The following is an 18,797-nucleotide window of genomic DNA, read 5'->3' on the forward strand; positions in this document are numbered from 1 at the left end:
GTTGTAGCAGTTTGCTCTGGTATGTATTTCCTGCATGTTGTTCTAGACTTGCACAGATGTGTCTTTTTAAAGCCCAATTTCCTATCAGTTGCAGTTTAGTTATTAGAAGCAACATGGTGTTGCTCTGCTCATTTTTTGTATCAAAGTTGTTTTCCTTGTAAATGAAAATATATTTTCCCATCTGCAAACTGTTTTTTTCACATCTGTGATGTGAATCGAGCTGGATGATAATATTTTTGTAATTAAGATTGTACTGGCCCATTTATTCCTCCCAGTTATGTCACTGTTAGCCTTTTCTCTCTGATCTGCAATGCGGAAGTGGAGTCTGCTAAATTATTAAGTGGTAGCAAATTTAGAACAAATTAAAAAAAAAAAAAGATAGGAAGGATTGGTAAATGACACAAATAGCATTGGGCAGCCAGCCAATTCACTGGGGTGCAAGCTGTAAGTGCTGCTTATGATATCAACCTCAATTGTGTACCTTTTGTTTACGTGTTTGCCATAAATTGCTGTCCCTCAGTATGATGATGTTGGATGTGCTGAATCATAGATTAATACAATTAATGTTCTTTTCCATAATCTGTATGAATTCCAAGCCTGATGGATGAAAATTGATGCATTATTTTTAAGCCTGTATTTTCTTCACAGTCCTAAAAAGCAACCCCTAAGCAAGACCATTTGAAATTAGAAAACTACATAATATTGATGTATTTTTACTGTATTCACTCTTTACATAAAGTTAAGGCAGCTAACCATAGTCTGTTGCTGACAATAGAATTTCGGACTGTGGAACAGGGGAAGGTAATTGGTTGAGAGAGCAAAAGTTGAACTTATGAACTACTAGTAGCAAATGTAGCTTCTTTAGATGATAAGTGTCATTTCTGTTTGTAAAGTGGGCTCACTTAGAAATGTAGGAATTGACTGGGACTTGACAAAGCAGTAGAGATTTCTTCTGAAATTTTGTGGATCTGTGGTTAAAATCATGAAGGACATGATAATCAGAAACAAGTCACTATTAGCTGTGGGTAATAATTCTATTTCTTATCTCCATTTTAGATGTGTAATGCTTCCAAAAGTTCCCAGTTGCAGTTCAACTTGATTAGTGTGCAGAGAAACTGTTCTTAAAAATCTGGTTTTCATTCTGAGATGCTCAAGTCAGTACTGTTTTTAATTAATACTGCAGTTTTTATATTTTCTTAATTTAAAAAATGATATTGAAGAACCTCGATAAGTAGAGGGTGTTAAACAGTTACCAAAATGTAAGCATGCTCTCCCAAGCACCAGTCTTTGATATCTTCAGAGATGACTTTCAGTAGTAAAGTCCTTGATTGTCAAGTGTGTATGCCAGACTTCTTTATTGACGTGAACAATTCCATTGATCTTATGGCACAAGATAAAAGAAGGGAAAAAAAAGAGCAGTTAAGTAGTTGCATAAGTATCTCCAAGGTAGCTTAACAAGATAACATTTCCTAAAAATGAAATATTTCTTTATGATTTTTCTTTCAGTTACTAGAACCATAAGCTCTTCTTGGACGCAGTCATTTAATTTCTCATATAATTCTTACATAGATTTTTTTTGAAATACATTAAAAGAAGAGAATTTTATAGAATAGTTTTATTTTTGAAAGGGATGGCTTTTTTGATGGTTATGGAAACACTGAAGTATGTGCAGCTGGTTGGTAGTTGTTGGAGGTGACCTGGAATGGATTGAAAGAGGAACAGTCCTACCTTGAGAATCTCCTGGCATTACAGAATAATTAAATCTTATTTTCAGATAGAAGGATAGTTTCAGATGTGTTCAAAGTGGAGAAAAGACTGTAGCTATTATAAGAGGTGTTTTTTCTGGTAGGAGAATACTTTGTGTATGTTGAGTCTTGTACTGAGTGGCGACTTCAGTGGGCAATGTACCATGTTAGTGGATGTGCAACTGAATCTGTTCTGATTTTTTAATGTAAAAAAATGCATTTTCATATGTGAGTACTAAAATTTTTCATTTAACTGGAATAGTGTAAGTTATATTTCTTAAAACCTGTGAAGCAAGTAAATGATATGAGAAATGTTTATATTGTTCTCCTGATAGCTTTTGATGTTTTTGGATTATCTCAAACTGGGGCAATATAAGAACTACGTTGGGAATGTGTAGCTTTTCCTTTTTTATTTTTTTATTTTTATTTCAGAAAATGCTGCAGCTGTTCTTCTCTGATAGATGGGTTCAGATGGTAGATCATAGCACAAGCATTTTATTGCTTCCTAAACCAAAATTACAGCTATTTGTTAAATTATTTTTGAATGGAGAACCAAAAAGTAAGCTTTCATAGTTCACTATAAAAATACACAGAACAGTGAATGTGAAATCCAATTGAAATAGTTGATCTGTGCAGTGTTTGAGTCTCTTTATTCCGCTCCACAAATTTAGAAAGCAGCATAGTTGTGCTTCCTAGTGTGTAATGCTTGCACTGCTTGACTTTTCATTTTATTTTATTAATGAAATGACTGTCAAGATGAATGGATAGAGGGGTTAGGAATGGAACTTAACGATGAATGTCAAGTAATTACAAAATTCTGAAGACTTGGGATTTAGTTGGCGAGCAATGGTTCTGAAATATAGCAAGTGTGAAATAGATATTGCATTGTCATCAGGCATTTTAACAAACTCATGAGTAACGTTAAAAAAATTCTAGCAGTGTTATTTTATTTTATTTTTTTTGCTAGAGCAGTAATGCAATTCTCAATTTCTGAGTGTTGCGGGAATGTTTTACCTTGTAATTGATATCAGTTGGTAATGCATCTGATGTACTCAGTTGTTAGGCATTTGTGGGTAATGAGAATTTAAATGTTTGAAGGTAGCCTGTCCTGTCTAGCGGACAGTAGTGCAAGCTACATCTTCCACTTGTTTGATATATAGTGTACTTCTGGGTTGTAAGCATGGAATCGCACAGTATCCCAGGAGTCCAACTCCCGGCTCCACACAGCATGACCCAAAACCCATACCCGATGTCTGAGAGCACTGTCAAACGCTCCTTGAGCTCTGGCACTTGTGGCTGTGCCCACTGCCCTGGGTGACCTGTTCCGTGCCCACTGCCCTGTGGTGCAGAGCTGTCCCTAACCCACAGCTGCCCCTCCCCTGACACAGCTCCCTGCCGTTCCCTCGGGCCTCACAGGGAGTAGAGGGGCTCCCTGTGAGGAGATACAGCAGCCATGAGGCCTCAGCTCTGCTCTGCACTGAGCTAACCCAGGGTCCCCAGTGCACTACAACCTCCCTTCAGGTAGTTATGAAGAGTGATAAGGTCTCCCTATCTCCCTAAAGATTAACTGCCAGTTGGTCTTCTCTGTTGGTGAAACAGTTGATAGAAAAACGTGGGCGCTTCAGTAAGGTCTGTGGCATACACCCTGAAGGAATGGTAGAGGGATCAAAGATGAATCTCAGGATCTTGAGGGAGACTGGTGAGCTGGGGCTGGGCCGGGGAATCAGGAGCTGGTATTCTCCTAACAGATTTGAGGTTAAAGTAAGAAATCCAGTTTGTATCAAATTTGAATAGTGATTAAGTAGCTGTGATGTGTTAGAGCAATAGTGCTGTAGCTCTTCGTTATGTGGTCTCTTTTAATGAGAAAAAAAGAAGTATATCTAATTTTGGTATAAGAGGAAAAACTAAGACATCTTTTGGAAGTGTGTGTCAGTAATAGTTATTTTGTCATTTCTGTATGACCCTGGTTGTTGTTTGTCTGATATTATGTAACTCAGCTGTGCTACCTCCTGCCTGGCTGTTCTCTTAAGAGCATATTAAAGTTTTTGTCAATGGTAATCTGCAAGTTAATTACAGAATTATGATGTCCTGGTTAACTGTGTGCTCTGTGAGCAAGCCAGTAAAGTAATAGGGGAAAAGATGGCAAGATTAATCAGTTCTAGAGAAGTTAATGCTGTTATTTCCCTGGTGTGCAGAACAAATGACTTGTGGAACTCAAGTTACAAAATATCCCTCTTCTTTTGATTACAGTTACATCAGGCTTCTAAAATGGGACATGTACCATGGTTTACTTCTTTTCTGCTTTATATATACTGCTTTTCCATCCTCAGTTAATGAAAGAATCTGGTCTCCATTTCTCCTGTATTTTTCTGATAGTCTGATCTGGATTATTTGTCATGTGACATAACAAAATGTTTTTGGAGGCTCTTTCTGTTTCTTCTATCTTTTTTTTTTTAAGCCTTGTGTTGCTTAATTGAACATTTATCCCTTGTTCCTTCTCCTAGCTCCATTTTTTTAATAACTTCAGTGTTTTCTGAAAGTGTGTTATCAACCTGCCTCTGTTGTGAGACTATAGATGTCTCTGCCATTCCCTCTTTTTTTGTTCTCTGAGATACTGCTGTGAGAAAGGTGAGGAGGGGAGTCACGCATCAAAAACTTGCATTTCTGTTCAACTTGAATGAGGTCATGGTTAGAATGGATGACTATGAAAGGTTTTGAGTTGCCTCTCCAAAATCAGAGTAAAGTTCTATTATTGACCTGAACAGTTTTTGCTGGGTGGTTAGGGTTCCTGTTTCTATAGATAATTCCCTTTTCTCTTCTGGCTTTCAAAGTTGTCAGGCATAAAAACTGATTCATCTGGGATGACAAAAGAAGGCAAAGTATAGAGCAGTGTGAAGGCTTGTGAAAATGGGTTACTCTTTTTTCAACTTAGTATTACTGCTCAAATTGTACTGTAAATGTGCTGCATGCTTTTACAAGCGAGTAAGAAAGCATCTAAAAAAAACTGGATGAAGGGATTAGGCCAGTGGTCATGTTCTGTTTTTCTGAGATTATACATAAAAATGGTTATGGTTGACAAGGTCAAATTAACACTGCTGCTATGGCTATGATGTGGAAGGATACCACCATCTGCATATGTGGAATTTCAAAAGTTACTGCTGCAGGACATCATGGTGCTGGTAAGGGCATACTCTGTACTAGAATGGCTGTTTTCCTTTTCTGGGGTAGCTTTATGGCAATGCAAAGCATGTCTTTGTGGAACTTATGTTCATTCTGGGAGTGCTTTGGTGGTCTAATATGCAAAGATTTCTTAACTGAAGTGCTCGTACTATATATATATAACTTAATAGACTCTGTTCTAATAGTCTCAAAGGGTCTTTTTTTCCTGGTCTTGATAGGAGAAAGAGGATTTTTTTTGTGTGTGCTGTTGTTGCTTTTTTTTCTTAGATGTGGAGGTGCACTGCTTTACTACATGGGATGTAATTGATAAAAGATGGCCTGATAACAGCAGTGAAGTAAGTGGGGCAATTATCATGAGGATGTCAGGGGCTCAGAATGGACTTTGCTACATATAAAGCCTAGACTTGTTTGCTAAATCAAAATAAATAGAAAACTGACAACTTGTCAGTTGGATAGAGAGAAACACTTGGCGCTAGGGTCAGGCGACCATATCTTTTTCTCAGGGGCATCTCATCGCTCCTGTCCACTTTATCCCTTTGAATATGTAACAGATATTTCTAAAGTGGACAAGGAAAACTGAGAATAAGTGAAATGAAAATGTACTATGAAATGTGCAGTCAGAATTTTGATCAGATGTTTTCCAATTCTGCTGTTTTTACCCACTCTTAAGTGCATCATCTGTCCCTGCAGAGCAATCAGAAGAGGGAAAAGTGCTTTGTGTGAGGAAGCAGTATTGTAAAATCTTTTAAGTCAAACAGAACATGGAGATTATAGAGCAGTGTAATAGATGGCAATAAGCTAATCTTCTGAAATGCTGGCAACTTCTGTTTGAAGTCTCCTTATTTTTAGCACTGCTGTTGAAAACATCATGGTGGTTGACATTCAGCTTGCTGTTGCTTTAGGGTTTTTTTTTTTTTATATTGTAATGTTAAAATCTGTAGAGGATAGGTGAAAAGGTGATTCATGGTTACAAAGAGAGGATTTCCATTTGTTTAGTGAGGGAAGGATTGTGGAGATGCTTATGGGAGATGGAGTCAGGGCAAAAGTGTGAAGGTTAATGATGCATTAAGATTATTTGAAGCAAGAGTTGTTGATGTAAAGCAATGGTAACCTGTTTTGGAGGAGTAAAGGTTCTGTTTTGAAGGTGGTGGGAGTAAAGTCTTGTGTAAAGGTGGCAAAGGATGCTTGCCCAAGAAAAATTTCTGAAGCTCTGAAACTCTTAGGTAGGGATTGCTTGCTAAAACCAAACTTACTTAGCTGGAAAAAGGGAAGCAGGAAAGAGCACCAAGAGCCTCAACAGGCTATGAAAACAGTCCAGTAAATAAGCTTTCCGTGGTAGGAAAGCTTAGAGGTGTTCTTCATATGAGATTATTAAGAAAGGGATAAAACAAAGCAACACTTTCAAAGTGAGGTAATAACCTGAGCAAATTTGAGGTGTGCAGAACTACAGAAGTCTGATTAGTCACAATTTCTGAAATACTGCACACAGGTTTGTGTTAACTGTGCTAATCCTATCTGCAATATCAATAGCGAATGTGTGTTCCGAATGTGCATGTTAGTGGTATTAGTCAATTTGTTATGGCTGTTTTTTATTTCTTTTACTTTTTTTTTTTTTTTTGTGGAGATAAGTAAGTAGGTCATATTTGTGTCGTATTCACTCTAGACTGTTGAAAATCTCAGCAAACTGTCCTTCATGTGAGCTAAGAGCTTGCTATCCCCTCTTGGCAAAGAGTTAATTCATTGCTTTGCTTAATTGCATACATGATTTCTATAGGAAAATACAGTTTAAGATATGTGCTGTTGTGAAAAATGCCTGTGTTTAAAATAATGATGTTTCTGTCACATGAGGATTGACACATTGATTTCAGACCATCTTCAGTTAGTGCACTTGAAGAACACTGTTAGTTTGATTTTGTTTCTATGGTCCTCCAGCCCTGGCAGTCAGTTTATTGTAAAATGGGTTGTGTTGATCGGAGATGACTGAGTGAAGGCTGAAGTAGAATAATGCTGGTTGTTTACTTTTTAGCAGGAGGATTTTGCTCCTTGCCTTTCAAAAACAGCTATGTTAGAGCACAATATTCACACCATACAAACTATAAATGTTCGGCTTAATGAGCTTAAATATGAGTAAGGACTCTGTTTTTTGCACTCATTTGTTTCTACATGTTTTTTTTTTTTTTTTTTAAATACATGAAGCATTTATTTTCTCTGTTTCAACCTCCCAGGGCTTTTCTGCAAAAAAAAGAAAACATTATAAGAATAATGAATTTAGAAATTAGATGATCATCAATCTTAGTACCTTGTTTGCTATTTTATTTTACTTATTTTATTTATTTTACTTATTTTATTTATTTTACTTATTTTATTTATTTTACTTATTTTATTTATTTTACTTATTTTATTTATTTTACTTATTTTATTTATTTTACTTATTTTATTTATTTTACTTATTCTATTTATTTTACTTATTCTATTTATTTTACTTATTCTATTTATTTTACTTATTCTATTTATTTTACTTATTCTATTTATTTTACTTATTCTATTTATTTTACTTATTCTATTTATTTTACTTATTCTATTTATTTTACTTATTCTATTTATTTTACTTATTCTATTTATTTTACTTATTTGATATTTTATTTTTTTGCTTAGTCTGTTAATTGTCTCACTTATGTGTCAGAACAGTGTCTTGAGAAAGTTTCCAGGTGGAACTGCTTGCTATTCTTGCTCCTTCTGTGCTCTCCATCCATCTGTGCTTCTGTTGTAGAAAGGAGCTGCTCCACCACAGTTCCCTTTCCACTTTCTTTTCAATGTGCTGTGATTATGAACAACTCTTAGTTTTATTTTTTTCAATTTTTGTGGTTTCTGAATTTGCACATGAATGTTCCCTATTGCCAAACATGTGACCAGTGGTAAAAGAAAAAAGTATATATTTCCTTTCCGTAATAGATTTTATTGGCAGAATGAGCATGCAGAGCTTAAATTCCTGTTTCTCCCACATCTTAGTTGTAGTATTGTACATAGCCACTGCTACTTCCTACCCCGTGCTTAATGGGAACTGAACGTTCAGTTTCTGTTGCTCAGCTTTCAGAATGAAGCTCATGACAACTGCATGTGAAGTATGATCACAGAGGAGAAAATATCATGACTTTAATTGTGCTCATCCTCCTGCAAAAACAGTGGCTCCTTTTCAGAAGACAAACTGCAGGGAATTAGCATACATATCGGGTTATAAATGCGAGGGGAAAAAAGCAACCAACAAAAAAAGAACTTTCTTATATCTTCAGTGCATCTCTTTAGTTAAAGCCTTCTTTCCCTTCTTTTGTGACTTCTGAGAACCTTGCTGTTAATCTGAAAGATACCTGTGCAAAAATTAAAATGTCATCAAGTAAAAAACCCACCCCAAAACAACTACTACTCAAAATAGTATTACCCTGTAAAATTGATTTATGTACCAAAAGTGACTTAACCTTGTTTGTTTATGATATTGTTTTAAGATATATCTGTGCTCCTCTAAGTAAGGGCATGAAAAACCCCTTAACAGAAATGTTGTTTCTTTGAACAGGTACTTTGTGCTGGACTTTGAGACTGGAATTCTGCAGTATTTTGTGAATGAGCAAAGTAAAACTCAGAAGCCTCGAGGAACCTTGTCTTTGGCTGGAGCTATAATATCACCCAGTGATGAAGTACCACACATGTTGGTGGTCTACTCTGCTAACGGAGAGATATTTAAGTTGAGAGGTACAGTGCTGCTTACAGTACAGCTGAATTGTTCTCCTTTTCTTGCTTTCGCATCTCCTCTCATTTATTTCTCCTCTCTTACTTCCCTGTGCTATCAGAAGGTAGTGGTTGTATAGCTGTATTCTTGCATTCTACACTATAAAATAGAATGGAATAGTGATATGGAATTAAGTACATGTGAATTTACAATGTATATTACCTTATAGGCCTGGAAGATACCTCAAGATAATTTCTGTAAGTTCTTAAAGTGGCATGTTGATTATTTAGTGCATCCAGTTTACTTCTGAAGGAGGGAAGAGCTATTTTCATTGTTGTCCACATCGCAGCATTTAATTTCTAATGTTCTCCCCTGCTACCATCATGCCGACAACGTGTAATAATGAATCTGTTACAGGGTTGAAGTAGGGAAAATGTCAGTAGAATACTATTAAGATACTCTGTTCTTGCTAGTCTTGGAATAATTTAATATACTTTTAGTACTTTTTAATAAATACTTTTTTAAATAAATACTTTTTAATACCATGCTGCCTTAATGTGTTCCCAAACGTATGAAAGGCTGTAGGGTACATGAAAGTTATTTTTTAAATTAAGAATTATTAAAAAATAAAAAGCAAAGAAACCACAAATCAGTACTTTATCAAACATATTAAAAATACTTCAGAGTCTAATCTCAATACTTTCATACAAAACCAATTCATAAAAATAATATAAACATACTATTTTTTAAGTGACATGTAATAAGCTGTTACAGAAATTTAAAATGACGTTAGTTTTATTTTGACCACAACTTCAGTTGGCTGTGTAGGATTCCTTGTGGTACACATATAGAAATGTAAATGAAGGCATGCTTTATTTTAAGTGTGGAACTGGAACACAAGATCAAGCAAGGAGAATTTCTGTTAAAGTGTTTTGGAGTTTGCACAGTTAGAAGTCATGAGTGTGTGTGGTTTTTTTTTGTCATGCTTTTTCACTTGAGATTGTCAGATACTTAAAGTATACTGCTTTTAATGTAGTGAGATGTATGAACTTGAATAAAATTGATTCTACATTGAAATGGTCATAACCATTGACATTATTAATAGCAAAAGAAGTAGGCAGGAATATTTACTGAATGTATTCAATTATGCACTGGTATTCTTAATTAGTATATTAGTGTTTTTTTTCTTTTTGGATTAAAAAAAAGCATAACTCTCTCCTAAGTGTATTTTACTAGCATTATACAGGAGTATACAGGAGCCATCTAATATACAATGTATAATTCTTTTCAATTTTTAAAACTGTTTTTTCAAAGATGGTCAGGGGACATTGTATCTTTGCATACCAGCAAAATACAGATTTAAATGGAAGTTCATTTGAACCACACTGAAGAATAGTTGATTTGTCTACAGAACTTGTAGCTTATCTGGTTGACGAGCCTGGATACAGACTTTTCTCATATTTAAATGCTATGGCATGGCCTTTGTCCTTCATGGGCAGCAATCATTAAAGGAAGAGTTGAAAGGCATCTTGAGGTACTTCTGCTTTTAATGATGTCTGAGACTGGTAAGGAGTGTTTCGAATCAACACAAGACAAATAAAAGCTGGTGAGGATAACTGAAGAAGATATTGCTTTCAACTGTCTGTAGCATCTTAAGTTGAGATTTAGATGTATTGTACTTCAGAGCTTGCACATACTTAAATTAAAACAACCTAGAATGTACAGTCCCAATGAGTAAATATCCCCCTCTATCTTTCTTTCTTCTCCATTCCCTTATCTCCTACTCCCATCATCTTCTGTTATCCACAAAGTGAGTTCACATGTGATCCCTTATGTTTCTGTTCTAGCTGCTGATGCAAAGGAGAAACAGTATTGGATCAATCAGCTTCGATCCTGTGCCAAACATCACAAGGAAGGTAATTCAAAGGTAAATAATTAAGAGGGAGAAGTAACAACTGTTTAATTGGTGTAAGTGAGGAACAGAATTATCTGAATGGTAGACTGTCTGCTGTAATTTGTGTTTGTGTTTAGATATTTCTGAAAGAAAGCAGTAAGTTACAGGTCCTTGCTATCTGAACAGAATTCTTTAAGTCAGTTGAGCTTTCTTTTTAAATAAACATTGTCCAATTCATGGAAACTCATGAAGTGCATTTTGGATGCTAACAATAAATGGTTATTGAAAAATTGACCATTAATAAATACTTGTGTAGTATCTGATTAGTATTTATAGTATAATGGCTCTTATTAAGAAGCTTTATTTATATGTTAGTAGTGGTCAGCTTTACAACTTCTTTACCAAATCTGGAAGGTGTCATCGTGTGAAGATTAATATTAATTACTTCTCTTAAGAAGTGATGTCTGAATTTTTGTCCTCAAACAGAGAAATGTCTTCAGTGTCTTCAACAACCAGCAATTTCTGTTCTCACCTTCAGTCTTATAAACACTTTTATTAGTATGTTTACAAGAATGAAAAGAGTGCTTCCCTGCTGCAAATTGTTTGCTGTGTATAAATAAATAAATTCATGTAACTTCAGTTGGAGAGGCTCCACCCTGCCTTGCCATAAGATATTGATCAGATGTTATCTTAACAGCTGGATGGCATTCACTGAAGTAAAATAGAAACGTTTTTTTTTTCTTCTTTTTGGGTGATAGTGGCTTGTTAGGAAGTACTGCTTCAGTAAAAGCCTTTTCTGAGGAAAATAAGTAACTTAGTTTTTCATGGATCTCTTTCCATTGTTATGCCAGACATTTAAATATTGTTTTTTGCATAGCTGTGGCCCAGTACTCTTCTCAATTTATTTTATTTATATATACTGTATAATACCATCATGTTCCCTAATAACAGTATAATTTTCATAATCTGCTTGGATCTCTTGTGGAATATGTGTTCCTTTTCTGAAGTTACTCTGAAGTCCTGCAGATGTATGCAACTGTATAGTTAAATCCAAATTATACCCCTTTCTCATATAAATATGGTATGTTTTTATTTCACAGATCAGTATTTATACTATGCTAATAACATTGACAACCTGTAAATAGAAATGTTATGTATACCACAAATAAACTAGTTCAGGGTTTCTTTGAAGGCTTATATTTGAGACAAATAAAAAGCAAAATATTATTCAGGGAAAGTTTAGAAGAAAACAGTTTTCACCATTCTTGTTTAATTTCTTGGACAGTGGTGTTACTGTGTAACTTACTGCCTTTAAAACTTCCCTTGGGGACTGGAGTGATAGAGTACATTAAGTAAAACAGTGAAGTTAAAAAAAAAACAGAACAAAACAAAAACACACAAAACAACAAACACAAAAACATTGTATGAAAATGTTGCTTGCATACTGACTGAATACAGTCCAAAGGTGAGCAGTACAGCTGACAAGTAGACATAATACAAGCTAAGTCTGTTGCTGTATTTTAATTAAATTTTACATCTTAATGATAAAAAAGCAATAAAAGGATAATGTTCTGGCAAATAATACCCATGCTGCAGGATAATTCTAATGTTCTCTGTATTCCCATGCAAGTTTCATTTTGCTTAATTACAGAGCACTTAGCCTCCAGAGAGTGCCAAATCACACTCATTGAAAGAAGTCATCTGTGGCTAGATAGGACTGTGCTGCTTTTTTTAAAAATGATTCTAAGTCAATTGGATTGCCTGTGTCTTAATTAAAGTCAAATTGGAGTTCAGAGAGAAAGTGAATTCAAAAAGTAGGCTCATACATGATTTCTGGTAACTTCCAATAATAATTTTATATCTATGAATTGTCAGAAGCTTGCTCGTTTTTCAGTTTCTTTTCACTTTTTCTTGTATGTTCAATGGTGGCTGTAAAACCACTACTAAATACAAAGAGAGCTTTTTATATAGCTCTTAATTTCAGTCTTGGATTGGCATATATAACCCTTGTATTTCTCAGTGTGTTATCAGGAACATGGCAAGGAACAAAAACCTTTATCTTGTGAAGCAGCTTGTGCCTTGAATTGTGGTGAGATGGAAACTTTCAGCTTTGGTTTGTGGAAGATCAGAGGACTAGACTCCTTGTTCTAAGCACTCAGCTCAGAGCTGAGCAGTGAGCTGCTGAAAATTAGATGGTGTGGTTTCTTGTTTCGCCTTATCCCATCTTCCAGTTCTCATGCTGCAGTCTAGTTCCCTTCCTTTTGCTGCCGCCTTTTGTGCACACTATTCTGTGTTTCTCACCTATGGGAACTTGGAAATCAGAAACTGGCTTGCTGAGTAATCAGGTGAGCACTGATAAAAGGCCAGCAGGAGACGTGACACTGCTCGTCATGTGGTAAAGCTGTGCTGCCGTCCTCCTCCTGGATGGAGAATGGCCAAAATGAATCTGGCCAGAAATTAACCTTGTTCTGGTTTAGTTTCAGGCTAGTTATTTAAAACTGAGCCAGCCTAACGACTGCTTGTCCCTGAGTGACTTTCTGGCTCTTCTTCCTCTCAGTGTTCCTGGTGCCTGTTACAATGATCGTCTGGCCCTTTGGAAAGGCTGATTGGGGAACTAAATTAGCAGAAAATTTTGTCCACTTGTCTTTTCTCTGGTTTAACCCCCTGAAGTTGTTGTCATTGGAGTTGAATAGGCATCATGGCCTGCGTGGTGAGTGAAGAATGAAGATCAAAACTGCTCCTGTAGTGACAACTGCAGTGGTTTGTCTGTAATTTAGAAACAGCTCCCGTAGTAATTTCTTGAAGTTAGCACTTTTCTGAAATCATTGAGGCAGATCTGTACTTCTTCTGCTATAGCTGGAAGAATGATTGTCAGATCTTTGCAAGCTCTTCAGTTTTCTGAAGATTCTTTTTGCCTTTAGTAATTAATGACCATGGAGTTAAGTTTTGCTTTCCAAATGGATTATAGACTGCATGTTCTTAACATGCTCAAAGTAACTTTCCAAAAAGCCGGACAAGGGAAGTTTTCTAGCTTTGATTCTTAACAAAACTTTTTAGCAAGTTTACTCTTCTCTCCTCCCTGGTATGCTTTTCCACTTCTCTATTTCATGGTCTGGAAAAATGAGATAAAATGTTGTGTTTCTAATTAAAACATAGTTTGGAAATCCTCTCTACAAGCGAGGCTGAGAAGGAAACATTGCTTGGCTGTGGATATGTATTTTTCGCTTTGGAACTTACATGAAGATAGGGTTGCTCACGTCTCTGGTTTCAAAATCTTTGAAAAAAAGTCCTGAAAAAAAAAATCAGGCTTTAACATAAACATGCTGAGACGATTCTTGGCAAAATATTTTTATGAGCAAATTAACATTAGTCTCTTGCTTAAAAGCAGACAAATGTATCGCCTGATCTAAAGGTGATAAAGCATGGTAATAATCTGTCAGAAAAGTAAGTGCTGTTGACAGAGCTCTACAAAAATATGCAAAGGATCCCACATGCTCATCTCTTTTCAGTGCTAAAATTTGGATTTTGTGTAGTTTGTCATTTGCATTTTAATATTTCTGAATGATCAGAATGTACTTTAAACAGATCTGTGCGTATTCTTCTTCAATATTTGCTTACTTAGGATGAACTGGAGAAAGAAATAGATAGGAATTAAAACACTGAATGGTGCTGTCTCAGTTGTAATTACTTTCTGACTGCTTGACTTCTCATTGCTTCAAAGCTGTACGCAGGGATTTGTGCCATGCTGTATGTATGCAGAGGAGTAGAGGAATGTCATTTCAGTATTTATTATTGTGTAGAAAACATCTGTGGCACAGTGCCTGTGAAGCAGATGATAGTTATCATCCATAAACAGATATGACAGTTCACTAAAAAATTAGTTTATTGATCTCGGGAACGTTGTGTTTACTTTTGAAAGTAAACAAAACTGTTTGCTTCTGGTAAATGGTGAAAAACCATTTCTCTGTGAGGAGAAAGAGTCACCTCCAGGGAAAATGAGTCATGAAACATTAGTGTAGTTGGAACCTGCTGTTCTATGGTTACATTATTTAATTGTTGGGAGTTTTCATATCTCAGTGGAAGCATTCAGTATGTTGCTTTTCCTCTTGGAGGTGGACAGTCAAAACAAGGTGCTGGGTTAAGGGACTGTGTTAGCTAGGCATACTTTAGATAGTTTTTAGTGATAAAACAAGAATGAATGTGAGTACAAACAGCCTTTTATTATCTTCTATATTTTCCTTTTAATAGGTTCATTTTATTGGCAATCAAACTGTTGGAGCCATGGTAAAGTGTAACCTCAGGAAAGGGTATTTGTAATCCCTTTCAGATGCCTATGGGTTTCCGGGCTCATTACTAGCACCATGCATTACTAATTGTTTAAGAGCTTATATCCTCCTTTCATCTGTCTTTTCATTATTTTTTTCATTCTACTTGCAAACCAGAAAGCAGTGGGACCAAAGAAAAACAGATATGATAACAGAGGAAAGAGCAGGAGATTAGGAGTAAAGATCTGTCAGTTACTGTCGTTACTTTGATTTCCTGAGAGAGTGAATTTGGGAAAATGACTGTTGCAGTATGATGTGTAATTAGATTGCTTTTGGCTGTAAAAAAACATCACATTGATTTTAACATTTTTTAACAGTGACAAAAAAGTTGATTTTTGTACAGCTGTGTGTCTAAATGCAAAAGAGATGCTTTTCATTCCCAGTGTTTAATTTGAAGAAGCTCTGCAAAAGAAGAGTACTTGGCTGGGATGTAAGTGTTGACAACGTGTTGTACAGTTAGAAAGCACATGAAGGGCTGAGTGTGTCATTCCAGGAAAGGTCTCTCCTGGAAGTTGCAGGAAGAATTTGGCAGAAGGAGTTGTTAGCAGCCCCATGTCCTTGAGCTGAGTAGGCACAGTGCTCTGCTACTGTTACAGATGTCTGAGGCAGGTCTGCTGCTTCCAACTGCTGAGGAGTGCAGTTCCACTTCAAAAAGGCTTTTTTGAGTGGTTGTAGATACTGCCTACTGCAAACATTCATCTGCACTTTGAATCTTTAAGTGCTTCCCACTTTCTGCTCTTGGTTCCTTGCAGTTCTGTGTCAGTTTGGTCATTGCTTAGGTTTTGCACCAATCTCATGAATTAAAACTTCCATAAGGTAAGGTTACATGCAAGTTGAAATTTTATGTGTATCTTTGGGATGTGTTTAGGGCAAACTTCCTGGGTAGCTAGCGGTCCTAATGTAGAGTTCACTTCGATTCTGTGTGTTATGGACATCTTCTAATGGATAATTCCAGATTAGATGTGAGGGGATTTGTATGGTGGGCTGGTAGAGTTTTATAGCACGTCGATTAGAAAAGCAGGGTTACTAAGTAGAAATAAAGTATAAAGGGGGACAGAAAATGAGAAGATGAGGAAAATACATAGATTCTTCAGGATCCATTTGAGTCAGTGTATTTAGCTTCGGTATTTACACAGACTGAATTATCTTTCTGACACAGCATGTTGCATAGAACTGATAACTTTTTGTTTTGAAAGGGGAAGGACAGGTTAATCCTCATGAGCAGAGGTGATCTCTGTCTGGAGATCTTGTAGCACTGTTGTAGGGCAAGGCATTCAACTGAACACTAGGCAAACCTGGCAGTGTGATTATAGTTAACCTTTGTCAGATTGTCAAATTATATATGTAGAGATTTGGAGTTACCTATTATTACTCTAGTGGGACAGCTTTTTTGTATCACTAGCTGCTGAAACTGCAGATTCGTTGTTCCTCCTGATTCTCTCTTCTGTTTCACTCCATGCCCTGTACCATACCACACCAGCAACAGTTGGCACAAGCTGTCATGTGGTAATGAAGCTGTCATTAAAGGTAATGAAAAGCCACCTTAAAGGCACTATGGTCCCACAGACTTGATTCTACTTCACATCACAGTTTAGGAGCTTGCTTGGTAAGTACTAGAGCAAGTCTTGAAGTAAAATTAAAAAAAAAAAGTCCTAACCTGGATTAAGCAAGTTCTAAAATGATTGGCATACTTGCTTCTTGGAAATACATTCATTGCCTGTTTGTTAAATGAACACATTTTGAACACGTTTTTAAAAAACACAACTTGGTGCAGCTTTTCTGCTAATGGTGCCCCATAAAATTTATGGTTCCCAAAGGTACATTTGGTGAAAGGTGTGTTGTGTTAGGTGACACTGTCAGGGAGAATGTGAGGTCTGAGCTGTAATCAAAGGGGCTGGGAACATTCTGAGTGTGTTGTGATCCATAGGCCAACTGCAAGCAGTTCATGGCAGTCTTGAAGCAAAATAGCAATGAATTGCAAAATAAAATAGTTCCTTGAAATACATATACAAGTAAATTTATGAATATCTTTCAAATGGTGCAAGTTAAATGGGATTCTTTTGACAGCTGTTTTTCTGAAAGCTCATTTTCTCCTAGTGTTCCTTCCTGATTCTGTTTTTAAAGAGAAAAAGTACAGGGATTTTTATGTATTTATTTTATATTGGTTTTGTTATTTGCAGATCTACAACCTATTTTTTACCCCAAACTAAATAAAGACATAAGAAAACTGAGCTTCTCATAGAGTGTTGCTTTCCTTCAGGTGAAACTAATGTCTGGACTCACTGTTTCAAATTGCTGCTGCTTATCTATGTTTTATAATCAGTTTAGCTAGATGAAGTCATGGATTTTTTTCATATTGTGATGGCACGATGCTAGAACATCAGTGATTCTCAGAAGATCTAATTCTAAAAATAACTTTTATTAAACTGAAGGATACGTTTATCTTATGCTAAAAAATGAAACTATCATGTTCTTCCTCAGCACTCAAAATTTCATTTGGAAGTATTCTCATCCTAGTCAATTTAAAAAAGAAAAATAAGTATATATTCTGCTATCATGCTAGAGATAACCCTTTTCTGTGAGACCTCTGTTTAAAAAGAAAATTCAGTCACATCCAGTTTTATTCAACTCCTTTTCCAAAACACCTTTTTCTCTGTTATTTTAAATTGTAGTTATGACTAAACAATGTTATTTCAAAATAAAGGTGAATTAAAAAAAGGCAAAACTCTGTTCCTTTATGACAAATTCAACCCTTATGCTCTATAGTTATCTTTTGCCTTGCAGTCAAATCTAGTTCTAATGTGATTGTACATTATCAGCCAGAATGGATAGTTTTACAAATGCCTGAGTATGTGGGTCCTTGTTATTACAATCTTGAATAGTCATGGTATTAAAGGATGCACTATTAGAAAAAACAGGCAGATCATTAGTCTTGGAATTGCTTGTGTACATCCATGCCTCTGGGATAACACTTTTTCCCCCCCCATGAGTACTCAGTATGTCTGCAGTAGCAGCTCTTCAAATACTGAGGTTGTGATATCCCACTTTTTAGAACCAATGCCTCAGGAAGTTAGAAGTCTAATTTGAGAGTGGGTGACAGGGGGAACATGCAACATATTTGACTCTTCCGTCTTGTCAGCGCCAGATAATCTACTTCATCATCTACAGTCACCGTAGTGATAAAATGATGCATGACTTGAATTACAGTGCTGGCTGGCACTTGTCCACCCTGGATTTTGTCTTTTTTTTTTAATAACTGCAGAATTGCAGTGCTCACGAATAACTTGTTGACGTACAGGGAGAAAGATTGTACTCAAGTTATTACTTCTGTGCACTGCCAGCAGACTCTGGGAGTAGTCCCTCACATTCACAGTAACGCTCAGAAACATTGAAGGCTGCCATCGTTGCTTGCACAGAGCTGGTAGGAGAGATTAAGTGTTTTTTTTACCTGTTATACTGTGTATTTACCTCACTTTCTTAAAGTGCTAGTAAATGTCACTCTCTGAATTGGTTTCTGTTTTATGAGGTGGAAGTTATTCTTTTTCAATTTTAACCTTACAGATGCAATTGGTGGCTTAAATAGAAGAGAAAGCTTTTTTATATTGCACCTATATATGATATGTCAGAGTGTTCTTGTGCACATCTAAGCTTGGCTACAGAAAGCAAACAGAGGTAGCAACACTGATAAATGATGGGATAAGAATGAAGAAAGTTACTGAATGTTTAGGTGGATTTTATAGGTTGTCTGTATGGAGCATTCATGCTGCAAGCCCTACTGCGGACTTGTTTCAAGCCTTTTTTTTTTCTATTTACTGTTTATCCTAAGCTCACTCCAAAATCTGTTAACGGTTTAAGCCATGGTTTAGATAGAAGTTTATGTTTAATTGAATGGATTGTGGGTTGACTTTGCCAAAATTGCAGCTCTTTTCATG

At 36.0% G+C, this 18,797-nt stretch overlaps 1 protein-coding gene across 2 annotated transcripts in view; it reads left to right on the plus strand.

Moving 5' to 3' along the window:
* OSBPL10 (oxysterol binding protein like 10) overlaps positions 1-18,797 on the plus strand; it is a 103,040-nt gene that overhangs the window by 21,807 nt on the left and 62,436 nt on the right. For both annotated transcript variants that reach the window (XM_065753342.1, XM_065753341.1), the window contains exons 2-3: positions 8,494-8,669; positions 10,494-10,573. In XM_065753342.1, the coding sequence (XP_065609414.1) occupies positions 8,494-8,669; positions 10,494-10,573 (256 nt within the window). The remainder of the gene's footprint in view (positions 1-8,493; positions 8,670-10,493; positions 10,574-18,797) is intronic.

This window comes from Cyrtonyx montezumae, unplaced genomic scaffold (assembly GCF_038088225.1).
Source record: "Cyrtonyx montezumae isolate F1298 unplaced genomic scaffold, pur_monq_1.0 scaffold_8, whole genome shotgun sequence".
NCBI lineage: Eukaryota > Metazoa > Chordata > Aves > Galliformes > Odontophoridae > Cyrtonyx > Cyrtonyx montezumae.